General features: G+C 35.3%; 4 protein-coding genes across 4 annotated transcripts; 2 read left to right on the plus strand and 2 right to left on the minus strand.

The window, feature by feature from the left end:
* Nucleotides 1–1,211: 1,211 nt before the first annotated feature.
* On the plus strand, nucleotides 1,212–5,596 carry LOC125823175 (protein mago nashi homolog). Its single transcript, XM_049502595.1, has 3 exons — nucleotides 1,212–1,516; nucleotides 2,704–2,880; nucleotides 5,350–5,596. The coding sequence occupies exons 1-3, from the start codon at nucleotides 1,298–1,300 to the stop codon at nucleotides 5,407–5,409; spliced, it is 456 nt and encodes a 151-aa protein (XP_049358552.1). The 5' UTR covers nucleotides 1,212–1,297; the 3' UTR covers nucleotides 5,410–5,596.
* Nucleotides 5,597–6,522: 926 nt separating this feature from the next.
* On the plus strand, nucleotides 6,523–9,358 carry LOC125823166 (peptide methionine sulfoxide reductase A1-like). Its single transcript, XM_049502588.1, has 2 exons — nucleotides 6,523–7,067; nucleotides 8,871–9,358. Exons 1-2 carry the CDS (start codon nucleotides 6,546–6,548, stop codon nucleotides 9,120–9,122), a joined length of 774 nt encoding a protein of 257 aa, XP_049358545.1. The 5' UTR covers nucleotides 6,523–6,545; the 3' UTR covers nucleotides 9,123–9,358.
* Nucleotides 9,359–9,944: 586 nt separating this feature from the next.
* On the minus strand, nucleotides 9,945–25,014 carry LOC125823157 (histone-lysine N-methyltransferase, H3 lysine-9 specific SUVH6-like). The gene is made up of 2 exons (XM_049502580.1): nucleotides 22,411–25,014; nucleotides 9,945–9,971 (listed from the first exon to the last, which is right to left on the minus strand). The coding sequence occupies exon 1, from the start codon at nucleotides 25,012–25,014 to the stop codon at nucleotides 22,423–22,425; it is 2,592 nt and encodes an 863-aa protein (XP_049358537.1). The 3' UTR covers nucleotides 9,945–9,971; nucleotides 22,411–22,422.
* Nucleotides 10,468–13,019, minus strand: LOC125823159 (histone-lysine N-methyltransferase, H3 lysine-9 specific SUVH6-like). The gene has a single exon (XM_049502581.1). The coding sequence runs from the start codon at nucleotides 13,017–13,019 to the stop codon at nucleotides 10,473–10,475; it is 2,547 nt and encodes an 848-aa protein (XP_049358538.1). The 3' UTR covers nucleotides 10,468–10,472.
* Nucleotides 25,015–26,759: the final 1,745 nt, after the last annotated feature.

The raw sequence follows: 26,759 nt of genomic DNA on the forward strand, positions 1-26,759 counted from the left end.
ATAAGTAGGAAGACAATGAAGACAAAGAAAGAATGTAGATCTTCACTTGGCATATTCACTATTTTATTTGTTTAAAACTTTGTTTAATCAAAATTATCTTGTGAGATTCATATTTTTTTTATTTGGTTGAATTTATTTGTACGAGCAATTAAAAAGACCAATAATAAGAGATTATATAAAAATTGAAAACATAGAAACAACTACTAACATGAAGAAGAATTTGCTTACAGACACATTTGTGATAAAAAAGAAAAAAATATTAGAATAATTTATATTATTATGTTGGTTCTTCCGTAATATTCTTAGTTATTTGTTCTCCGGTTTAAGATTATTGCTCCCAAGTCTTAAGTCCCAACTCCTATCTGGTTGAATAATTTTCATATTTTCTAATTAAATTGAATAAAATATTGTGTTATACAATTATACAAATATTTATGATTCTTCATATTATTACATAGTATGCTTTGCTTGGGAGAGTTATTTCAATATCTTTCATATATAATTTACAAGGCACAATAATGAATATTATCATAAGAGAAAAATAAGACAGTTAGATAAAATTAATAGGAGACTAGAGATAACGAATTTGAAGAGAAAAAGAAAGAAAAAGGAAAGATAGATTTGATTTACAATATTATTCTTTTTCTACTTCTTTTCAATTTTATAAATGAAGGTGAATGAAAATGTAAAGATTAAAGAAGAGTGGTGAGTAGGAAAGATGGAAAGGAAGAGAAAAAAAAGAGAACAAAGTAATTTTTATTTTATTTTATACAAAGATAGAAAACATGGTAGCATGTAAATGAGACTGTTAGACAAGTTCTGTTTATATAGTAACCACGTTTTTAGATTTAAATTTAAAATATAGTATATAAACATATTAAAGATTAAATTTTCCATGAAAGGAAATAAGGTTGAATACATTTTTTAAAATGTACAAAGGAAAATTATGTTTCCAATTTGTTACTCATGTACATTAAGAGATCAATTTTATCATTCGCATGTTATGAATAAATTGTTCAAAAACTTATTACCGCGCGAAGCGCGGTTCAATTCACTAGTAAATATTTAAACCATAAATGCACTTAATTATCTAAAAATTTAATGTATTTAAATATTCACAATGACCCCATTAACTTCTTGTGTCTAAACACTTTACTCCTCCAAAATTCTATAATTTTGAAAAAAGGCCCCTATGGGCTTTCTTAATTCACAGTTTGGCCTCAAAACTCAAAGGGGCGGTGTTTAGACCTAAAAGGGAGTCGCCGTTGACACTGTATTCGGAAGAAGAGGGCAAACTATGGGGGAAATGGCAGAGAATGACGAGTTTTACCTGAGATATTACGTGGGTCACAAAGGAAAATTCGGTCACGAGTTCTTAGAGTTTGAGTTTAGGCCTGATGGCAAGCTCCGTTATGCTAACAATTCCAACTACAAGAACGATACAATGATTCGCAAGGAAGTCTTCCTTACCCCTTCTGTTCTCAAAGAATGCCGCCGCATAGTTGCTGATAGCGAGGTTTTTTGTCCCTCTCTCTCTCTTTTTCTTCTATTCCATTGCATTCTATTGTTTTGGCTTACAATAGGGTTTCGGCCAAACTCGCTTCCTCCTTTCAATTTGGTGTGTAGGGTTTTGGATTAACTTACAGCTGCTTTTTGCTACATGTTATTTATGTGGTTTAATCGTCAGTCGGAAGCACGTTTGAAGGATGAGTAGTCTAACTATGATGTGGAGGATTATATATCTAGCCAACCCCAGTTAATGTGAGGATGAGGCATAATTGATTGATTGATTGTCTATGGAGTGCTGTCCATTAGCTTTTGGTTGTTACTTATGTTCTGATGTGGGAAAAATCCAAGTTATTTCTAGGTCAATGACTGTGGGAAAGACAATGAAAAGACTGGAATACTAATTTTTAGAGCCATTATGATATAAGAATGTTAGTAAGGAGCCAAAATTCTCATCCTAGGAGAAAGATAATCACGATATTTGGAGCAATTATGGTGCAACATTCATTGGTGATAAGCAAAATTATCAATTTGATAACATGGCAACTAGGTGTAAATTTCTAGATATCAATTTGGTGAAAAGGAGATTTTCTTGTTTTATTCATTTGAATTGGTTTCCTAGGAAGAGTTCCTTTAGAAGGAGCTGTGGTGGAGGGGTGGGATTTTTCTTTTTCAGGACTAACTTTCGCTTGTTACTTATGTCCTGATTCTGCCAAGATCATAGTCTTTTAAAGACCAATGATTGTGGAAGATTAATAAAAAGAGAGGAATACCAATTCTTAGAGCCATTTGGATCTAAGAATGTTAGTGAAGAGGCGAAATCGTCATATCAGAAGAAAGATAACCACTATATTTGAAGCAATTTTGGGGTTAATGTTCATTGCAAGGAAGCAAAATTATTATTTTGATAACATAAAAAACTAGATGTAAATTCGTCATAAAAAAAACTAGATGTAAATTTCTAGTCATCACATAGATGAACTTTTCTTGTTTGAATTGTTGTCCAAGGAAGGGTTCTTTAAGGAGGGGAGAGAGGTGCAGTGGAGGGTTGGGGTTTGTTTTGTTCAGGCTGATGTCTTGTGCGACTCCGACTTTGTATCTCTTCCACCTCTTTACTTCCTTGGTATAAATAACTTGACTATCATTCTGATTACAAAATGGAAGAATTAAAAGGATTTGCGTGTGTGTTTGTTGTAGATCATGAAGGAAGATGATAACAACTGGCCAGAACCAGATAGAGTTGGTAGACAAGAGCTTGAGATTGTGATGGGAAATGAACACATATCATTCACTACATCTAAGATTGGTTCATTAATGGATGTGCAGACCAGTAATGATCCCGAGGGACTTCGTATCTTCTATTATCTTGTTCAGGTTATGATCTACAATAATTTTCTCTTTTTTACTTCTTTATGTGGATATGTCAAAAGCTTCTTGGAATAAGTTGGAATGTTGTACGTATTAATGTGTGAAAATGCAATATAAATAGCTCTGATAGAAATGCGAACATCATTCTGGCTATTTACATCCATATTTTATATTTTTATTACATATACATGTAGGTCTCATTTTATCTAGCGGAGTTTACTTTTAGAGGATCCTTTTTCTTCTTTCAAATGGTCTAGATGCACGATACTTAATATTATTATGTTTCACTTTTATTTGGAGCTGTACAAGCAATATGGTATTAGTCTTCATTAGCTAGATATATTACTCACTCAAAGCAGATCAAGGATCCTAGTTGTAAACAGTTAAATGGTCGTTCAAATGTGTAAATCTGTTATATGTGAACCTTCTGGACTTAATCTGGTTCCAATTGCTGAGTTCCATAAGAAAAATTAACTCCCATCAAACTCCCTCTTTAGATTGCATCGGAAACTGGATGGTGAAGGCCTCTGTTCTATCTTTACAAGAATAGAGAAGAGCGACTTTGATTTGGAGATACTCCTCTTATTGCAGCTGGACTTAGTTTGTAGTCTCATTGTGCATAATGCTGCTTCTATGGTTGCATACTTTCTCCTTTTTTTCATCTTCCACCCTTTCAATAACAACATGGTTTGATCATGAAGAGAAAGTGATGGGTATTTATTATCGTTTTACTTCTTTTTTTGTTGGGTTGGGGGAGATTATAATTATTAGGAGTAAAAGAAAAGAAAGAGCATTCGATATTAAGAATTCTTGTTGATCTTAGTCCTTTAACTTCCTACCTTATGACAATAGTGATCCAGGATGGCAAGAAAGTAGGACATGGTATCAGGATTCAGAGGGGGGAGGGAGGTTTTTTTTGGAATTTAGACTTGAGAAGAACAATGGTGGAGGGGGCTAGGTGCGGAGAGGCCAGCGGAAAGGTTGAAGTCCGTGTGGTGGTATCTTGAGGGACTTCAGATGGTCCAGGGATACAATGGCGTTGAAGTTGGTCTGACTGTTTTGAGTGGTAAACATCAAGGAGAAGACTGCAATTTTTTTCCTTAGAATATTTTATGCACTAAAAATATATGAGATTGTGCATTGTTTAAGGAACAAAGCAGAAACTTTGGTATATAGAACTTTACAAAATGGAAACTCAGGCTCAAGTTGAAACTTATAAAAGTGTGAACTAGCTCAGCTCATACCAGATGTGTAGTTACTACACCTCTGACTGGTATTGTGCTGTAATTGTGATGGCTTGACTTTGCGATGCGTCCTGTGTTTTTGTGATGCATGTAGGGTAAGGCTGCATACAATAGACCCTTGTGGTCCAGCCTTTCTCTTGATCCCATGCATAGCGGGAACTTTAGTCCTGGCTGCCTGTGCTTATTGAACGTAGAATCTCTAAGTAATTTGAAGCCGCAGGCCAAAGGATTGCCTTAATAACTGTGGTCTCTAGTCCTACACTGTTAAAATCTAATGATCCTCTCACTCATTTAAAAAAATCTCATGATCTTCTCTGTTCCTTTTATGTTGGGAGAGATTCTCCAGGATTTCGTGTTCTCAACCAATTAGTTCCAATTCTTAGTTGCGCGGACTCTTCACTTTTGATGCCGCACTCGTCTTGGATTCTTCAAAAATACACTACTTTTGGTGAATCCGACACGCAACCATTGGCATTTTTGAAGAGTCCGAGCAACATAGAGTTCCATTGCTTGGTTGAAAAATTATGGAGGAATTTGAGCTACATATTGTCACCCTAATAATGATAAAATTTGCACTGGTGGTTGATTCCGAAGCACAATGACTTCCTTTTTTTTTTTTTTTTTCATTTTCAGTAGTGCTGGTGGCTAGACTGGCTCTTCCACCGGTACCTGGTACCTCCCACCAGCACATGCATGAGGCAACTCTGCTAACCAAGACTTAGATAGATGAAAAGTAACCACTTTAGCTTTTTATAAGCACATATTGAAGCTACTTGGAATATGAAAAGGCTGGATGGATTAGGTGTCTTGTGAGAATGTTGTTAGCAAGTGACTTTTGAATAAAGATGTTGTATTATCTGAAGCGGAATATAGTAAATTAAGAGGAGATGTTTCTTTCCTTTTTTCTTGGGGGTGGGAGGCTAGGGGTGCGTGGAGGGGTAAGGGGGAACAGTAGTTTCTTGGACATGCATTTAATAAAATGTATGAGTTGCCAAAGATTCCTGTGAGATTTTCTGATTTCATAGAACTAAACTATAGTACGTCTCCTGAACTAAAGAAGGGAAGAAATTAAACTCCCACTTGGTTTCTTTTGATCTAATTAATTGTTAATTGAAAACTTGCTGCAAGTCTGCAACTGCTGACATGTTATTATCTTTTAAAGCAGAGTATGATTGATGCATTTCTTTTAAGTTTGTTTCAGCAGTATGTGACTGTGGATTTGTCATTGCAGGATCTGAAGTGTTTTGTGTTCTCTCTGATCTCGCTCCATTTCAAGATCAAACCCATTTAACTAGTTCTTATGGCGTATGCTAAACGTTAGCTGGATGTGCTCAGCCTCATGTTTTGAATGTGTTGAATCGTGTATCCAAAGAGATGGTGCCGTTTGATGGTGTTTTCTTTTTTTAAATGTGTGGACAAGTCTTTGTAGACCTTGTTTTTGTGAGTAAAGATAACTGTTCGTGTGCTCTTTACCATCATCTATCTGCATATGTTTGTCGAATCTGTCGCTGTATATTTAGTTGTTCATCTCTGTAGCAACATGTTAGGGTAAATAATCCATTTAATTAACAAATCTTTTTGGCATCTTTGCCTTTTTCCCTTCCAGATGCTTCTAAAAATACAAGGTTTCTCTGTCCCTTTTTCGTTGTGCACGAGAGGTGGACCAAATTCCGCGTATGCTTCGTTTTCCGCATACATACTATGTCCATATATTTTTAAATAAATAAATAACATATCATAAGCTTTGACAGATATCTCTAATATATTTTCAACCCCACGAAAGTCTAGAAACAGAAACAAAATTTGAATTCTTCTAGTCAAAGAATCATCTATGCTACGTCTTTTTAATTATAAATTAAACACCTGAAACTCTTAAAACGTGAAGAAAAAGACCATTTGTATATCCTAATGATCAATTTTTCTTGGAACCTCCCAGAAGCCGGTAGCTGGCTAGGGCGATGAAATCTGACTGAGAAGGCTGTAGGTAGGGGAACGGAAAATCACTCGCTCAATCTAGCATAACATATGTTATAGTCGTATTATCAAACTTACGTTTATGTTCAAAATTATTGTGATATTGTTTTTCTTTACTATTATCCTTTCAATATCCTCAAACTATTCTACTAGAAAATATAAAAGAATGCACTCTAATACGTGGTCTAATGATCAATAAAGTAATTGAGATCTATGAAATTTTAGTTTTAAATTCCAACAGAAAAAAAAAAAAAAAACCAAATGATTCTAGGCAATCTGTAATAATACCAAAATTAAGTCTCAATAATTTTGTGAACAGGGGTTATAGATTTTGAATTTTTATAGGAATATACTAGTGGTGTAAAAGAAAAAGTAATAAAACATTATTATAAGGAAATTCTCATTGACATTTCCCCCAATACTTATCCAAACAAAAGTTCTTATAGATCAACAATGCTCCTCAAGACTTGCCTCCCCTCCACCATAACCACCACCACAACTTCTCCACTCATTTCCTTCTCCAAACCCTCTCTTCTTCTTCCCTTCTCCCATAAACTTTCTTCACCCTTTCCGCGCACTTCCAAAACCCCATCTCTCTACTCTCCACCAAAGATGAGTTGGCTCAACAAATTGGGTTTTGGTGCTCGTACTGATACGCCAATGGACTCTTCTTCCTCTGCAATTCCACAAGGACCTGACACCGACATCCCTGCCCCAGGCCAACAGTTTGTCCAATTTGGAGCGGGATGCTTTTGGGGTGTCGAATTGGCGTTTCAGAGAGTGCCTGGTGTTACCAAGACAGAGGTTGGATATTCACAAGGGTATTTGGATAATCCTACTTATGAAGATATATGCTCTGGGAATACCTTTCATTCAGAGGTTGTTAGAGTTCAGTATGATCCTAAGGAGTGCAATTTCGATACCTTGCTTGATGTATTTTGGGATCGGCATGACCCCACCACCCTCAATCGACAGGTGGGTTTCTGAAATTTTTGTGTTTATTTTGTTTGTGGTGGTAAATAATGGTTGAATTGTTTTGTTTTGGATGGAATTGTGCCATTTTGCTTAACCCCAAATGGTTTAAGTTGAATTTTGGTAGAGAAATTGATGCAAGAATCTTGAATTTCTATGGTTTGTTAATGTGATTGATTTGTAAGTAGTTAAGAGCTTATTCCCTCTAGGTTGGGTAGCTGTATTTGGTCACTGTTGCTAAGCTTGTTGCCCAATTTGAGTCTTTGTGGGGCATTCAATCGTATGCATAGTTTGGGTGTTCATAACCTAAGTCAGGTCTTTATAGGCTTCAAAGTTAGTAGTACTAGAAGCATGTTTAGCATAGTTTTGAATGTCCACTTACCCAACCATCCTTTTTTTTTTTTTTTTTTTAATATAAGTAAAATGTCATCTCAGGTACATCATCAAATTGCTGCATTTTCTTAAAGATTATGTCTTTTGAATTATCTTCAAAGACCATGCCTTTTAAGATCTTCAAAGGTCATGTTTTGCTTAAAGACTTTGCCTTGTTATTCTAGTTTGAGGATTTGGCATCCAGTTCCTTTTTAAGGGGCAACCACAGTGAATTGGTTTCGTTTTAGATGTTTTCTAAAAAAAGAGTGTTATAAGATTTGGAGTTATTTCTATTGATATCCACTTATGCCATGAAATATAGTAGTATAGGAGGCTTACTTTTTTTTTTTTTTTTTTGAGAAAGGTAACACAGGAGGCTTACTTTGTCTCCTGTGTATATAGTTGGCTAAATAAATAGGCAGCTCTGCATTAGCTTCGGGGTTTATTGATTAGTGTAGGAATTTTGTCTGAAGCATTACTTTATGTGCTTCGAGATAAATTCCAACAGTAATTTAGATTTTAGACACTTCTTCCTAGCTTCCTTTTTCTGGATGATTTATAGCCTGTTGGTCGGGCTTCAACATCTTGAGTTATTTTCTCCAAAAAGATTATTCTTTTTAAAGAGCTCGCAGGTGTTGGGGAAAGCTTCTAGGAAGAAATAAGTAATTTTAAGCCGTAGCAGACGGCCTTTTTGCCACAGGGAAGAAGTACAAATTGTAGCTTATCCTAGAATCGGAAGTGGAAGTAGAAAAAATATTTTATTCAAGGAAAAAGTACCTTACCGGATACTTTTACTAACTATTCATCCTTAATTTGATCTCATATATCTCTCAACTATAAACAGAATTATACAATATATAGACACACACACCGAACTATCCCTCCTTGATACATATCGAATGATGTACTTTGATATATTTAAGTCGTCATATAAGACTAGAGTAATTGTATATAATTTTTCATTTTGTTACTTCGATTTAATTATACTGGTATTGATTTAAAAAATAAAATTGTTGTGTGATTCTCTTGTCTGCATTTTGATGAAATAAAATTGGAAAACTTCATTAGAAAACCTTATATGCCCTTTTCGTAATATAGCTCTTAAAAAGCACATTTTGAAATGTTGGCCAAATACAAATGACTTCTGTAGTACTGTCAAATGGATTTGTCAAACACATGTTGCTATTTTAACAAAAGTGCTTCCCAAAATAAGTAGATTTTGGAAACTTGGAAAAATGGACTCTTGGACCTTCCACGTCTCACCAATTGCAAGTTTTCTTATTCCTATTTTGGGACTAGCTCTAGTGGTCTTGGGTACCTCTTACTGTGAATTTTTCGTTAGTGGTCATTATGTACTAAATAATTGTGGATACAAGCTTTAGTGACAGCAGCGTTTGTATAATTTATCTAACAGCTTGTTTGTGCTGTTTGTAGGGTAATGACGTTGGCACCCAATACAGGTCTGGAATTTACTTCTATACACCTGAGCAAGAGAAGGCAGCACTAGAAGCGCGAGACAGACAACAAAAGATATTGAACAGGAATATTGTTACTGAGATCTTGCCTGCTAAGAAATTTTACAGAGCTGAGGAGTATCATCAACAGTACCTTGCAAAGGGGGGTCGCTTTGGTTTCAGGCAGTCTGTTGAGAAAGGATGCAACGATCCCATCCGATGCTATGGTTAAGGCCGCTCTGTTTGCAGAAGAGAAATACATGTTTGTTCTTGTAAGCTATGTTTTGTTTACTGGCTTGAAATTGTGATTTTATACTAGTGTATTTATTTCATCGACCTGTTATATAATTTACAAAAAAAAAGCCAACTGTATATTATTGCAGTTTCTGGTTATTTCATCTTTGTTAGTGTCATTTCTCATATTAAACTTGCATAAGATATATTGTAGATATTTGGATGATTTCAAGACTTTTTTAATTTTATAAGGGCCACCATAGATTGTAAATAGACTAGCTAATAAGTGGTTATAGTGTGTTTGATCAACTGTGTAAATTTATTCGTTGATCAATCACAGTATAAATCTAATCTCAACCTTAATCTTGAATATTTCCACCTTATTCCATCAAACTTGGGATTATTTTATCCCCACCCCAGAGAGGGGATAAATTAGCTCAACGATTTAATCCCAGGATAATTTAGTCAGCATACCAAGCAATACCTAATGAATAATTGTAAGCTACACAATTTATTCAGAAATTCTAGAAAAAAAACGTCTAGAAAACAATAGCTGCAAAGCAAATGCTGGCAAAAGAAGTGTCATTTTCTCTTTTGTTCAAGTGCTTGATGCAGGAAATAAGGAACTGAAAGTAATAGCTGTTCAAACATTGCAAATACAGTAAGCCGAAAATGTAGTTACAAAACAATTGAGTTCAATTATCAACACCAAGAGCTAAGCTAAACTCCATGAAAGCTGAACTAGAAAAATTTCAGTTCCTTGATACACCCATGTGACAAGCTGGTATTCATTGCTACAAGTCCACGAAAAAAACTCATCCGCTGATAAGTAGTTCGAAATTTCAGGCTGTAGAAACAAGATTAAACAAATCACTCAATTGAGTCGCACAACCAAAAACATACATGAAAGAAACTGAACAGAATCAGCAACTGAACAATCATATAGTGATTCAGTGAAGAATACTTATGAATTCGTGTACAAAGTCCACTACTTGATAGGAAAACATACATTTGCAGTTTAGACAAATGTTTCTTTTAAGGATTTTGGTCCTGCCTGGGTGATAAGTAAGCCTTATTTCAGCAAGTCTAAAACTAAGAGGCCGAATAAGTATTTAACTCCCTCATGTGGTTATACAACCATTTAAGTTATTCTACATCCAAGACCAACAAATGTCATAAAAAGTAGGAAATTAAGCATAATGAATGTTACAAGAGATCAAAGTTTGCACAATTAAACGTAAATGGAATAACAAGGGAATCAAAATGTTGAAATGACAAGTGCACAAAGATTATAAAACATATACTTCAAATATCATATCAAGAGGAATAGTCTTACGTGAGTAGTTCTTCAGTACATTCTCCCCTCGCACTTCCGAGAGCCACATCTACAATTCTTTCTCTTCATATCGCCATTTTTATCAGAAACATGGTCAACATGGTAGTTGTAGTGATAAGTAAGCTCCTCTAATGGAGCAATACTCTCATAAGCGAAAAACATTATGTGAGGTACTCTCTTATCACCATGGTAATACATGACATTTTGAGCATAAAGGTTTGGTGAACAACTATGGTTGATAAATCTTCCAACATTTCCATATCTTAACGCATCAAGGGTAAGGCCATCTTCATCTTTCCTCATCAAAGAATTTGACTCAACTTTGAGGTTATTATTACGCGCAACATTCCTTTTGGGGATTTCTTCATCATAATTGCCAATATCAAATAAGTACTCATCATGGCCTATTCTATTTTCAGCTTCCTTTTCATCAAGCAATTCCCCAACATATTCACATATAAACCTACCGCATGTGACATGATCTCGTGACCTCAAACCCCATCCTCTCGATTCGGTCTTGAAAACCTCCAAATGGTATCGAGGACCATGTTGGCTAACTCTATTTTTGCAAGAAGGGGGACATTTGCAAGATGGACCACACTCATAAACAAGAGGTTGTGCTCTAACAATAGAGCCTCTTGTGTTGAATGGAATTTCACCTCCATTCCTAGAAGCACAAGAGCATTGCTCGGAATCCAAGCATCCACTTGTACAATTGCAACCTTGAGGCCTAGAGATATAGTACCAATCTGGATATTGCATGTTGGTAATGTAAGTGAACAGTGAGGGTCTCTCATCATCTATTGCATTGACAACAGGGATTGGTATCTTCTCTTTTCCTTGGGAGACATCATAGTCCACAACAAACTCCGACTGCAAAATAGAATTTTTTGCCTTGTTGACACGAAATTGATTTACCTTGACTAACTTTGCTGGCCGTGACATTAGTTCACAAGCAAGTTTTGGTTGGCCAAGATTTCTTTTCAATTCAAACTTGAAAATGTATTTTCCAGTTGGGGCTCTTTCTTCCCAACACTTAGTCACGGTGTAGAGCCCATCGTAAATGTATCTTATATCACTCTTTTCACCATTCACTCTTTGTCGACCACAAATAACCCTCACCGGATATCCCAAGTCCATGGAGTTCTTCAAGGCAAGATTACCCCCTTCAAGCTTTTGATCTTCCACTCTTGCATTAACAGATACTTTTGGATTCCCGCCTTGACCTACATAAATAAATGTTTCAGAAGATATGGCCTCATTGTCATACCGACCAGAATCAACAATGCTAGATGCAACATCTTTTCTGTCAATAGTCACATAATTGATACCCTTAATAAATTGGTGATGTAGTCCGATCATAACAAGTTCCGCCCTGAACCTGAATTGATCCCCAATTTGCACACCAGGAACATGTCCAAAAGTCCACTCACAATTTACCCACTTTTTCTGTTTTTTCAAAGCCATTGCTGCCTCTATATGGATACTTCTTTTGGACCGTCCTTCATGTTTTTCTGCTCTATCTTCTAGCAAAAGTTTAGTATATTCGTCATCAAAAAGTTTCAGAGTCTCTCTAACTTCTTTCACTTTCTGAATATGTTCATGTTCAGTCAACAATCCATTACCTGAAACATCACACATGACAACAGAATTTCTTAAATCTTCTTGAGATACTCCGAGATCTATTTGCTTCTTCATGACCATAGATTCATCTTCATAAATAACCTTGCACTTGTGTAGGGGTTCTGGACACCTAACTGCTTCTTCCTGCACGATATCACCCTTGCCCCCTTTCTTACCGGCACTTGGGGTCTTGAGACCTGATTTTAGTGAGTTCGACTCGGAGCAGGATAAAATGCAAATTTCAACATAGTCTACCCGACTCCTGGATTCATTGTCAGGAACTTCTTCGAAATGAACTCTCTTGCTTGTTTCCTTACTAGGTTCATTTCGACCTTGAATTAGATTTTCTTGTGAAACAATAGCAGGCAATTCTGGTTCATTTTCAATAGGCTCGTCTTTTATAAACCAATCACATGTATTTCTTGTATCAGTTGACGGCTTTTGGACTTCACGATGTTGAGTAGATTCATCATACATAAGATTTTCTTCTTTCATCTTCAAAGGCTGATTTCCATTAATAGGTTGACATGAGGTATTCTGATGACTTGAATCACCAGCCTCTACTGGCACAAAAGCACTTAAAGGCTCAGCTGACTCAACCACATTCATATCAACTTCAGAACAACTTTTGATCTCAGAATCAACAGAGCATTGAGTATCACTTCCATTCTTCTTTTTAGGAACACAGGGGCCACAATTCTCCGGAAAACTCCTCGTAGAGTTGACTTTTACACGCTTGGTATTGGATGGAAATTCCGGGTAGATCTCTTTGCTTCCATTGTTTTGACAAACAAATGAACCACAATTTTCAGGGAAATTGCGGGTAGCATCAACTTTTAGGCGCTTAAATGTGGAGGGAGATTTAGTATCAACCATCTGATGAAGTTTCTTCTTCTCTAACATCTCTGAGGAACTCATTTCTGCTAACACAGACATCTACAATTTATAAAGTACACACAACTTAAAACCCTTACTAGAAAAAACCCCAGTTTTACTGGTTACAGTATAATATCGAACAATTTTACGATAACACAAACACATTAACATGATTATTAACACCTAACAAGATAAGGCATTATTGAATCGAACCCAAAATTAAAAACGTTATAGTAAAGCAAGAAGAAACACAAATCGAGAAGCAAAAAGAATAGGAACGAAGAAGAATAACGAAACTCACATTCACATTAGCCTTAAAGGAGTGCAGAACTCTGAAAGCCTACGAAAATGTCAGTTTTTTAACTTGAATTTGGGAGGGAGATTAGTGCCATAGAAAGAGGGGAAGTGGAACGCTTTAAACTAGTGGGTCGTTATAACGCTTTAAACTAGGCGAAGTAGAAGGCATTAAAAGATTAATTACTCAAAGTTTAGTTAAACTTTTTCTACGGAAAATAGTGTTGGAGGGAAAAATTACTCAAGTTAAGGCCGATTAATGACTCGTCATTAACATGGTTGTGGGATTGCTTTACCATTAACCAGATGTCTCGAATTTGAGACTTGGGTATGGAGAAAAATCTATTGGGAGGTTCACCCCAAATGGGCTTGCAGTGTGCGATTCGAATTTAGTGGGGGCTCCAATGCGGACTCCGGATGGGAACAGAAAAAAGGAAAAAAAACTGTAATTTCAGCCCATCGAAAGTTGAGTTGATATATAATTTAACTTTATTCATGAGAAATGTTATCAAAATATTTTTGAAATGACATTTTTTTTATATGATATAAAAGAATAATAATTTAATTAGGTAACTTAAAATTATAAAAGAATAAATAAAATAATTAAAACGTAATAAGAATTGAGCAAGTTGAATTTTAACCCACAATTAAGCCCTAATAATTATTAGGGGTGTCATTTACCCACCCATTTATCATCCGAGCTTAATCTTGACCCGTTCAAATTTAATCCAACCCGACCATTTACCACCTATAAATTGACAGAGGGCCTACTGCCTCAAAGTTACAAAATTAAACTCTTGATTATTCACATACAATCACATTAATTTTATTTCGATGGTTCAACATGAACTTTTTCAATTGAACAATTTAACCTATGATAAACTGTTTCTATTAAATATTTTTGCCTCAAATTTAGGATATATTTTTTGCACGTGTTGTCAAACACCTCTATAGTCGCATAAACTATCTCTTTTAATTATATAGATCAACATCAATTGGAAAGTTTAGGGCTTATTTAGGCTAATCTGTATAATCATAAACTGAGGTGACATATTTAATTGGTTAACTTATTTGCACAAGGACACTTGAAAACACATATAAATTCTTTTCCAAATTTTAGTCAGAAGTTCATAGGAACGTTTTAAATGAAATATATGATAAGTTTAATGGACTATTTGATGTATTCAACCTCAATTCTCTAACAAAAAAAAGATATTTTTACTGGACATGGAGTTTAAGAATGAGAGAAAGACTCTCAGAATTTGTAGTCTAAAATAAATCATAGGTATATGTATTGCTGCAAACTATCTCATTAAGGATAAATGAGAAGTTTAAAATTTAGTGGGAGGTGATCGATATTTCATATAATACACAAGTTAACCGTACCACGGTTATCAAAAACAAAGAAGAAATTTAAAGTCAAATTATTACTAATAAATTTAGTAAAATGTCATTTTAAAACTGACCTAAATAATGTCATATAAAAAGGGAGTAATGGGGCAATTAGTTGTAACGAATCCAAAATCTTAAGATTGTGGTTATTCAGTTTTGTACCTTGATTTAAATTATATTCTTGAATAAAATTACAAATAAACATAAATCACGAACGAGCATAGGCTAAAAGTGTAAGGGTATAGGTTGGGGAGACCAATTCCAACCTACCTGGGTTGATTCCAACCCAGCTGGGTTAATTCAAATTTACTTAGGCTTGTGACGGGTCGGGTTCTATCATGTTGGGTCGGATAAGTTAAATTAAGGGAAAATTTAATCCGACTGGTCTGGAGTATGGTTGGGGAGACTAGTTCCAACCGATCTGGGAGAGGTCGAGTTCTATCAGATCGGGCCGGATCAGTTCAGTTCAAGAAAAAAACCAATCTGGATGGTCTAGGGTACGGGTTGAGGAGACCAGGTCCAATCGAATTGGGTTACGTCATATTTATTTAGGCTTGTGAGGGGTTGGGTTCTACCGAACTGGTTCAACTCAAGAAAAAATCAATCTAGTTGGTCTGTGGTACGAGTTGGGGAGACCGGTTCTAGTCGAGCTAGGTTAATTATGATTTATTTAGGCACGTGAGGGGTTGGGTTATATCGAACTGGGTGGATTTATATTAAAATAATATTTTTTAAAAATTTATTAAAAATAATTATTTTTTAAAGTATTTTAATATTTATATATATAAAAAGGAGAAACTACTAAATTACACATATATTCCTACCATATTTACTAGTTCTCCATATAGTTTGAGATAATTACGTTTTATATCGCTAAGTTAATAATTTTATATACCAGATTTAAAGTAAGATACACCTAGATACATGTTTTTTTGCTACCAGATACACTATAATAAGGAGAGAGGCAAGCGAGAATATGAGGGAGGGAGTGAGAATTGTCTAGTCTATGTATCACAGATACATGAGAATCACAGATACATGAGAATCACACTAGATATAACTAGATACATGTATTTGTATATATCTAGTGTAATTTACATGTATCTAAGATACTAGATACATAGTAGAGTGACGAGAGTAGTGAGCGAGTTGGGAGGGAGGTGAGAGAGGCAAGCGAGATTTGTCTATGTATCCTAGGTACATGCGAATCTAGTTAGATATAATATATCTAGAACAACCTAATTTTAACCTCGTGTATCCCAAGACACATGTATCTGGACGCACCAAATTCTGCTAAGATTCATAATACTGCGTGTATGTAAGTAATTGGCTCCTAAACTAGTGGAATTTCTATGAGTTATACCCGTAAATTTTTTTACTAACCTAAGGTTATTGTTGAACCGAGCCCAATAGGTCTGAGTCGATTAACCGATTCTATATCTGATGGGACTTTACCAGATCGTCCGACACCCCAAAAGTATTTATGTGGGTCTGATTTATTGTATAACCTAACCCAACCCTGCCCCTCTACATGGACCAGTCTAATCTTGACGGAAACAACTGATCCTGGATCAGCCCACACATTAGACACTCTTAGGTGAGGCCTCATACAATCATGGAAAAGGGGAAAAGACAAGAAGATGCAAGGGAAACCATCATGGTGCTCCCCAAGGATCCAAACTCAGACTCCGGATGGGACAGAACGTTTCAGACGCAACACGAAATCATGAAACCCAAAACTTATATATATATAAAAGTTAAACCCATCATAAAATTCTAGATACAAAGTCAATCAACACCATAAAGAAAAAAAAAAACTTACACCAGGGAGATTAAACTAAAGAATTTCAAAACATCAAAGAAAAGAAACAACTTACTGAAGTGTGATTTCAAATGTTGGCTTCATAAGATCCAAACGCTTTCAAGCCAAAAAACCCCATAACACAAAAGGTTGCCATGAACCACAAAAATATAGTATGAAACAAGGGTCAAGGGTATGCCAATATACCAAAGTTCCTCTTTATACTAATTAAACTGAACGTAAATATAAGGTATGCATTCGATTCCTTTTCAAATTGGGTTTCTTCTAAGTTATACACAAAGTTACCATTACCAATCAAAAAACTACCTTATTAGATATACATTCATACCATATATATCAAGTCTATTTTATACTTTCAAATAATTACATATATTTTTATTAATTAAGAATTTGTATAATTTTTTATGTTAGATATATTGAGATACATCATTCTTCAAAAATAATCTAAAAATAGAACCACCCACTTAATATTTTTCATAATTTATGCACTCACTCTCTCTCCTAAATTTCCCCTCCTACATTTTATTCATCATTCTCTCGTACTTCTCCCTCAGACGTCTGATAAACCCACCTCCATTACTGCACTTTCAACATGAAGAAAACGTCCAGTACTACTTTTGTTCTCTCCTTTCACTAATTTGTTACATATATTCGTTTATATGCGCATATATATGCATATTGATAGTATAGTTTTGAAGATTGATTCTATTGGATTAGTGAATGCCGTAGCAGCATCAAAATGCACGAGCCTTTTAGATCCTTTAACGCCTTGGGAGAATTACCCTTTGTTGATCGTTTTTAGTCTTATGTCGAGGCTTATTGTTGCTCAAAAAATGACATGAAGATTGCAGTGCTGACTATTTTCTATGGTGGATGGGTTGTGATTTTTAATGTCACTAACGACGAGGTGGAGGATATTCTAAAGGCATAATATATAAATATGTCTTTTTACTTGACTTCAGTTGACATTTACGCCCTCTAACTTTGAGTGTGCACTAATAAACACTTAAATTTGTATAAAATTAAATAAATAGATATATTTGACCCACGTGACATCCTACATGACAATTTTTGTCCTATGTGACGTCCTATGTGTATTATGTCATGTAGGATATGTGTCTAATTGTTTAATTTATACAAAGTTAAGTGTCTACTTGTGCATTCCCAAAGTTGAAGGACATGGATACCAGTTGAAGCCAAGTTAAAAATCATATTTAGGAAAAAGGTACAAGTATCCCTAGACTATGACCGAAATCCCAGAGACACACCTTAACTAAACTAAGGTCCTATTACCTCCTGAATCCATTTTTTTTGTAATTTTGTACACCTTTTTGGCTTATGTGACATCCAAATATCTCCCATGCGCCTCAATTTCGTAGAGTCACGGAGTATGCCACGTAAGCTAAAAGGTGCACACAATTACAAAAAAATAAGTTCAGGGGTAATAGGACCTTAATTTTGTTAAGATGTGTCTCTGAAATTTCGGTCATAGTCTAAGGAGATACTTGTGTCTTATCCCATCATATTTATGTATTATGTCTATTCTAAAGTTTGCATAAAGGTAAAAAGTTATGGAAGTTTTTTTGTCAAAAAAACAATTGTTTGTGGAAACAATAAGTGGAGATTTACGCATGTATCTGACACATTGTTGATGTGTATATACATTACCGAGTTAAGATTATATGTATCTAGTTTTATCAATATATCTGATAAGTATATATGCATCTCATAATATATATATACACATGTATTTGAATAGGAGTTCATGAATCTGATAAAGTGTAGATATTTATGAGTTGAGACTAAGTAAATATGTTTCTGACAGAATATATATCTGTACCTGAGTAAGAATTCTTGTATATGACATTACATGCTGCTAGCATATCTGGCACATTATTTAGTTTTTATCAATGTATTTAAGGACTTGCTTATGCTGTTTGTAGTATATTACTGCAGTTTTAGATTATTTCATCTTTGTTAGTATCATTTTAAGAGAAAGTTCTCACATCAAACTTACATAAAATATTGTAGATATTTGAATGATTTTCAAGACTTTTAATTGTACAAGGGCCAACATAAATTGTAAAAGACTAGTTAATTAGTGACTAAATTTTGTCACTCATGTACTGAAATCTGAGCTGTGAAAATTACTTCTGAGCGCATTCACCACATGCCGCCTTCATCCCACTCTACTTCACTGTCCGAAACTGGCACCAAAATTGACACTTTTTGGCAGGGCAGCTCTAGGGCTGCTTGTCGGGCGGATAATTTTGCTTAACAGTTTGACCTATAGAATATTAGTTTTCAAATGTACTAATCCGTTAGCAAACCAATAAGATCTCGGTTGTTTCAGTAACAAATTAACAATTATCAGACGGTGTATCAGCTAACCTCGAATTATCAAACTTGTTGTCCCATTTTCAATGTCCAATGGAAGCTTCATCTTTGTCAATGACTCGATAAATTGATGCATACTCTTTCATGTATAGATCCTCAATATCTTGTTAATCTCATTAGGAATTCCAATATCTGTCAAATACAACATAAAGTCACTAATTAGTCATTCTTGACTTATTTGCTAAGTTACAAAGGAAACTACAGTTATAAATTAACATATGCTAACATCCAAAGCACACCACTTCCTTCTTCAAATTACTCCCAACATCGTATGCTGGAAGGCAAGATGTACTAGGAATCATGAACAGAAGGTCATTTCCATTGACAGCATCTGTCACAGAATCAACTACCAAGCTAAAATTTCAATGGGAAAGAAATTCTACAAAATGGAATGGAGATGAGACTGGGAAAACTATGTCAAGTAGTACAAAATAAAAAAACTACTATATGTAGCTTAATGGTTTACTGGACTAGACCTAACCTTGATACCTGGAAGATTAATACAGATGGAAGTTATATGATCAACCAAAACAAAGCTGGAGCTGGGGGAATTGTGAGGAACAGAATTGGGGAGATGATCATGGCATTTGCTTATCCAACCCACTTCTGCACTAACAATTTTAGTGAACCTCATGCAGCCTTGATTGGAATTAGCTGGTGCTGTGAACAACAATTTAGCCACTTAGAACAGACCGTATTGGCTCCGCGTCGCGGAGCTGCTGCCAGGTTTGCGCGTCGTTAGTAAATCAGTCATAACTTTTTACTCAGAGCTCGGAATTGAGCAAACTCGGTGGCGTTGGAAAGAGGACTCGAAGGGCTTTAATTTTCTATCTTGAAGCTCACCTAAATCATCTTGTACTAGGAGTTATGGTCGTTTGAAGTTGACCCAAAACTTAAGAAAAACTTAGGAATGACTTGAATGAACTCTCTTTAGTTCTTCTTGGAACTCAAGGTGCTACATCTAGTGACCTTAACACTTAAGAAATTTTAATTTCTTGGTAAAATCTCACTCACTAAAAGAACGGTTCGAGTCTTAGTTCAAAAATTTTCTGGGGTGTTACAGTTGGATCGGATAACATGCTTGATATGATTATATACAGTTAGCTTGGATACCACACCTGGTATGATACTGACAGTTTGGTTTGAGTTTAGTGAGAGGACCATGTATGTGTTTGAGATTTCATGAGAGCACCGAACATTTGCATTTTGATCATGTGATCGAGACATGTTTTATGCATTGGTTGATTCATGTATTGTTGCTTTATGGCATGTGACTGGAGTCTATGTGTGGTTGATAATTGTTGCTATATTCTGCATTGTTCTGTGTTACTATTTGGTGGTGAACTTTTTTCATTCATATATTGGATTGGCTGCGTGATCCCACCCGTACACAGTGATTTGTGTACTGCTACTGCACTTGTTTCTTTCTTGTTGGTGTAACGAATCTTCCAGCGGCTTATCCGAGACCTCAGTTGAGAGACATTTGATTTCGAGTCCTAGGGTGAGCTTTGTCGTTCAGACTCCCATGAATTCTTCTACACTTTCTTGTCTATTTGTTCGGACACAGACTACAAACTTTAGTTTATGTTTAGCTTTCGGTGTTGCATCCCTAATTTGACTGTTTTAGAGTTTTGATATGGTGACTCTTAGATCTTAGGGGTTTATTTCCGCATTTAGATGTTTTGGCTATTGGGTTGAGTTTATGGGGAGTCAATTCTCTAGCCAACTAAACTGTTTTACCTTATCTATGATGAATTGTTTTCTTTTAAATAATATTGGGTTGGTTTCGGGTTAGACTTGGTTCTTCCACCAGATTGTTTAGTATGGGTGCCACTTATGACAGTTAGTGTAACAATTGAGTTAGATTTATACCAAAAAAATGCTAATGAACTTGTTTGTCAAAGCAGACTCAAAATTAAAGTGTAAACATTATAGTTATAGTTTTGTTGATTTGTTCTGTCTGGAAAACTTTATAGATCCTGAAACCATCTTTTACTGTTTTGTCAACATATGTAGCCACTTTTCTGATGTAAGTTATACAATCTTTTTGCTCAAGCAGTCAATTTTACCACAAATCTTTTTTGCTTAGGCAGTTAATAGAAGTTTGCTCATTCACAATTACTATCACTGAAAACTCGACTTATCTCGTTATCTTATGTTATGGAGTTTAGAGATTGAATTCAGTTGCTTCAATCCTGCATATAATTAGTTGAACTCCTTCATTATATATGTTGGAAGAACACCATGATCTTTCTATGTAAATGCAAGCTGAAAGAAAGCTAACATGACTATTAATAGAGGTTCCATGGGACCCAAGAACAAGGAATAGAGTGAAGAATGCCAGAACGAGAAACAAGTAAATGTGCATTACGTGCTTGACTCTGTTTATAAGACGTGTGGTGTGTGTAATCACTTAGAGGAGAGGTGAGGAGGGGAGGGGAGGGGAGGGGAGAGGAGAAACTTTCGCTAATAAATTTGTTCCTTTAAGAAAGATACTCCACTTTATGAAACTTGATGGGATATCCCAGAATTAAGTATAGGATTACATTATACTATGTAAATTTATCCGTCAATGAAACACAGTATAAATATAATCTCAAACTTAATCCTAGATATCCCACCTTATCCCATCAAACTAGGGATTATTTTATCCCAACCCCAGAGATGGGATAAATTTGTCAAACAATTTAATCTCAAGACTATAATAGCATACCAAACAACACCTAACGAATAAATTGTAAACTACACTAAATTTATACAGAGATGCTAGAAAAAAAAAAGGTCTAGAAAACAAAAGCAGCAAAGCAAATGCTTGCAAAAGAACTGTCATTTTCTCTTCTGTTCAAGAGCTTGATGCACGAAATAAGGAACTGAAAGTAATAGCTGTCCAAACTTTTCAAAATAGAATAAGCCGAAAATCTAGTTAGAAAACAATTGAGTTCAATTACCAACAAGAGCTAAAGCTGAACTCCATGAAAGCTGAACTAGAAAAATTCAGTTCCTTAATACAACATGTGACAAGCTGGTATTCGTTGCTACTAGTCCACGAAAAAAATCATCCGCTGATAAGTAGTTCAAAATTTCAGGCTGTAGAAACAAGATTAAACAAATCACTCGATAGATTCAGACAACCATAATCATACATGACAAAGACTGAAGAGAATCAGAAAAAAACATTAACTGAACAATCATATCATGATTCAATGAAGAATTTTACTTATCAATTGCAATTGTATACAAAGTTCACCTACTTGATAGAAAAATAAACATTTGCAGTTTAGACAAATGTCTCTTCTAAGGATTTTGGTCTAAAACTAAGAGGCCGAATAAGTATTAACTCCCTCATGTGGTTATACAACCATTTGATCTAAGACCAAACAAATGTCATAAAAAGTAGGAAATTAAGTATAATGAATGTTACAAGAGATCAAAGTTTACACAATTAAACATAAATGGAAAAACAAGGGATCAAATTGTTGAAATGACAAGTGCACAAGGATAATAAATATCATACTTCGAATATCATGTCAAGAAGAATAGTCTTACATGAGTAGTTCTTCAGTACATTCTCCCTTCGCACTTACGGGAGCCACATCTACAATTCTTTCTCTTCACATCACCATTTTTATCATAAACATGGTCAATATGGTAGTTGTAGTGATAAGTAAGCTCCTCTAATGGAGCAATACTCTCAGAAGCGAAAAACATAATGTGCGGTACTCTCTTATCACCATGGTAATACATGACATTCTGAGCATAAAGGTTTGGTGAGCAACTATGGTTGATAAATCTTCCAACATTCCCATATCTTAACGCATCAAGGGTAAAGCCATCTTCATCCTTCCTCATCAAAGAATTTGACTCAACTTTAAGGTTATTATTATGCACAACATTCCTTTTGGGGATTTCTTCATCATAGTTGCCAATATCAAACAAGTACTCATCATGATCTATTCTATTTTCAGCTTCCTTTTCATCAAGCAACTCCCCAACATATTCACATATAAAACTTCCGGATGATACATGATCTCGTGACCTCAAACCCCATCCTCTCGATTCGGTCTTGAAAACCTCCAAATGGTATCGAGGTCCATGTTGGCTAACTCTATTTTTGCAAGAAGGGGGACATTTGCAAGATGGACCACACTCATAAACAAGAGGTTGTGCTCTAACAATAGAGCCTCTTGTGTTGAATGGAATCTCACCTCCGTTCCTAGAAGCACAAGAGCATTGCTCGGAATCCGAGCATCCACTTGTGCAATTGCAACCTTGAGGCCTAGAGATATAATACCAATCTGGATATTGCATGTTGGTAATGTAAGTAAATGGTGGGAGTCTCTCATCATCTATTGCATTGACAACACGGATCGGTATCTTCTCTTTTCCTTGCGAAACATCATAGTCCACAACAAACTCTGACTGCATAACAGATTTTGTTGCCTTATTAACACAAGAATGAGTTACCTTGACTAACTTTGCTGGCCGTGACACTAGTTCACGAGTAAGTTTTGGTTGGTCAAGATTTCTTTTCAGTTCAAACTTGAAAATGTATTTTTCAGTTGGAGCTCTTTCTTCCCAACACTTGGTCACGGTGTAGAGCCCGTCGTAAATGTATCTTATATCACTCTTTTTACCATTCAGTCTTTGTCGACTACAAATAACCCTCACCGGATATCCCAAGTCCATGGAGTTCTTCAAGGCAAGATTACTCCCTTCAAGCTTTTGATCTTCCACTCTTCCATTAAGAGATACCTTTGGATTTCCGCCTTGACCTACATAAATGAATGTTTCAGAAGATATGGCCTCGTTGTCGTACCGACGAGAATCAACAATGCTAGATGCAACATCTTTTCTGCCTATAGTCACATAATTGATACCCTTAATAAATTGGTGATGTAGTCCGATCGCAACAAGTTCTGCCCTGAACCTGAATTGATCCCCAATTTGAACTCCAGGAACATGTCCAAAAGTCCACTCACAATTTACCCACTTTTTCTGTTTTTTCAAATTCATTGCTGCCTCTATATGGATTCTTCTTTTGGACCGTCCTTCATGTTTCTCTGCTTTATCTTCTTGCAAAAGTTTAGTATATACGTCATCAAAAAGTTTCAGAGTCTCTTTGACTTCTTTCACTTTCTGAATATGTTCATAATCAGTTAACAATCCATTACCAGAAGCACCACACAATACATCAGAATTCCTTAAATCTTCTTGAGAAACTCCGAGATTTATTTGCTTCTTCATGACCACAGATTCATCTTCAAAAATAACCTTGCACGTGTGTAGGGGTTCGGGACACTTCACTGCTTCTTCCTGCACGATCTCACCCTTTCCCCCTTTCTTACCGGCACTTGGGGTCTTGTGACCTGATTTTTGTGAGTTCGACTCGGAGCAGGATGAACTATCTACCTGTCTCCTGGATTCATCGTCAGCAACTTCTTTGTACTGAACTCTCTTGTTTGTTTCCTTACTACGTTCATCATTTCGACCGTCAATTAGATTTTCTTGTGACACAATAGCAGGCAATTCTGGTCCATTTTCAATAGGATCGCCTTTTATAAACCAATCACATGTATTACCTGTATCAGTTGACGGCTTTTGGAGAACCTGATTTACCAAGACTTCATTCAATTGAGTTGAGTCATCATACATAAGATTTTCTTCTTTCGTCTTCAATACATGATTTCCATTAGTAGTAGGTTGACATGAGGTATTCAAATGACTCGAATCATCGCCCTCTTTTTCACACGCACCAGCTGCAGCCAAATCAAATTGCCTATCTTTTGGCACAAAAACACTTTCACCTAACTCAACCACATTCATTTCAACTTCAGAACAACTTTCGATCTCAGCATTAGCGGAGCATTGAGTGTCGCGTCCATTCTTCTTTTGAAGAACACATGGGCCACATTTCTCAGGAAAATTCCTTGTAGCATTGACTTTTACAAGCTTGGTAGCTGATGGAAATTCCGGGTAGATCTCTCTGGTTCCGTAGTTTTCATGTACAAATGGACCACAATTTTCAGGAAAATTGCGGGTAGCATCAACTTTTAGGCGCTTAAATGTGGAGGGAGATTTAGTATCAACCATCTGATGAAGTTTCTTCTTCCCTAACATCTCTGAGGGACTCGTTTCCGCTAACACAGACATCTACAATTTATAAAGTATGCACAACTTAAAACCCTTACTAGAAAAAAACAATTCTACTATAAAAACAAATACTACTTTACATGATTATTAACATCTGACAAATCAAGGCATTATGAATGTACGAATCAAACAAAAAAAAAGAGTAACAGCAAAGGATACCACATAACAAGCAATGAAGGAGAGTAACGAAACTCACATTGATGCTAAAGGAGAGCAGAGATTCTCAAGTTAGGACTGATTAATTACCCGCTCATTATTAGCCTAATCCAATCCATTTGATCCCAAAATTTGGGTTGATATATGACCTAAATTGATCCATGAGAAATATTTTCGAAAATATATCTTTTTATTTGATATATTATATATAGCCATAATAAAGATAAATAATAATTTTATGAACAAACAACACAAAATCCACTAGTTTAGGTTCTAATTACGTAGTTCACATCAATTTAGAAAATTGACTTCCATACCTTTTTCTTTCCAAATACAGGTACGGTGTAAATTGTTCTAGATACACTATATTCATTAGTGATTTGCATGTATCTAGAATACACAGACTCTCAGTGATGGACCTAGAAATTTCACGAAAGGTGCCCATAAATCGCATAGGTAAAAGAAAAATTGACGAATAAGTCCACTATATTTTTGTAAATCAAACTACGTAATATTATTAATTATTTTTTTAAATGTAATTTAAAAAAAAAACAAACTACATAATATTTAATTTCAATGTTTATGCTTAATTTAATCGGAAGTGAACACATAGAGAAAGAAAAGAAAAAAAGAAAATTCAGCTTAGAGTGAAATCACTTTTACCAACCTCTGGTGAGGATAACAGTAACAACTAGACATGAAAAAAATATAGACTAGAATCAATAGTAGCTTTATAGTAAAAATAAATAGAATTTGCTTATTAACATTAAATTAAATATTACTTTGAGATTTTATTTAAAATTTTAATGAACAGAAAAAAAGTCAAATCAATCAAAAATCCAATTGGCTACTAATTTTGTTTTTCTTTCAAACTTTTAAGTTGTAGGTCTCTAATTAAAAATTATTTTGAAAGATAATATTAGTTTGAACGGGGAATCAAACTTGCGCACATGTTGATCGCTCAGCCTCATCTTTCCTGAGCATCTGGAACCACTAGGCTACACAACTTTGTGGTTTTAAGAGTGTTCAAATTGTCTTATTTTATTATTTTAAGTAACATTTTACTTATATATATGGTGTAATTTTTACAACGAAGGGTGTCCGCGTGGCCACTCCTAGTATAATGTAGCTCCGCCCTGTTGTGCCTCTCTCCCTCGCCTCTCTGTATTTCAAAATATATTTGGTATCAAACACCTCTCTACCTGTGTATTTGTATGGCAGAACATATTTGGTATCATAAATGCATGTTGACTCTCTTACTAGTCTCTCTCCCTTTGTATATATATTTTACAATGTATCTTATACAAAAAAGATGCACTTCTATATTCATCAGTGAATCCGTGCATACAGAGAGGGGAGGGGAAGAGAGCAAAAGAGAGGGGGAGAGAGAAGAAAGGAAGAGGGGTGGGGGGTGGGGGGTGGGGAGTAGAGAGATGAAAGAAAGAAATAGAGCGAAGGGGGAAATTTGAAGGAGTAATGTATCTGATTTGAAATCTGTACAAAATTATAAATTGGTGAGATAATATGTAATTATTTCAAACTATAGATTGAATTAATATATGTGGTAGGAATGTTTGTTTCTCCTAACT

Source organism: Solanum verrucosum, unplaced genomic scaffold, assembly GCF_900185275.1.
Source record: "Solanum verrucosum unplaced genomic scaffold, falcon-dt-bn FXZP01000199.1, whole genome shotgun sequence".
Taxonomy (NCBI): Eukaryota; Viridiplantae; Streptophyta; class Magnoliopsida; order Solanales; family Solanaceae; genus Solanum; species Solanum verrucosum.

What these genes read in the sequence shown, in the direction of transcription:
- LOC125823175 (XM_049502595.1), top strand. Translation starts at nt 1,298, where the DNA reads ATGGGGGAAATGGCAGAGAATGACGAGTTTTACCTGAGATATTACGTG. An exon ending in GCATAGTTGCTGATAGCGAG is followed by an intron (nt 1,517 to 2,703) that starts GTTTTTTGTCCC and finishes TGTTTGTTGTAG; the next exon opens with ATCATGAAGGAAGATGATAA. An exon ending in TCTTCTATTATCTTGTTCAG is followed by an intron (nt 2,881 to 5,349) that starts GTTATGATCTAC and finishes TTGTCATTGCAG; the next exon opens with GATCTGAAGTGTTTTGTGTT.
- LOC125823166 (XM_049502588.1), top strand. Translation starts at nt 6,546, where the DNA reads ATGCTCCTCAAGACTTGCCTCCCCTCCACCATAACCACCACCACAACT. An exon ending in CCACCACCCTCAATCGACAG is followed by an intron (nt 7,068 to 8,870) that starts GTGGGTTTCTGA and finishes TGCTGTTTGTAG; the next exon opens with GGTAATGACGTTGGCACCCA.
- LOC125823159 (XM_049502581.1), bottom strand. Translation starts at nt 13,019, where the DNA reads ATGTCTGTGTTAGCAGAAATGAGTTCCTCAGAGATGTTAGAGAAGAAG.
- LOC125823157 (XM_049502580.1), bottom strand. Translation starts at nt 25,014, where the DNA reads ATGTCTGTGTTAGCGGAAACGAGTCCCTCAGAGATGTTAGGGAAGAAG.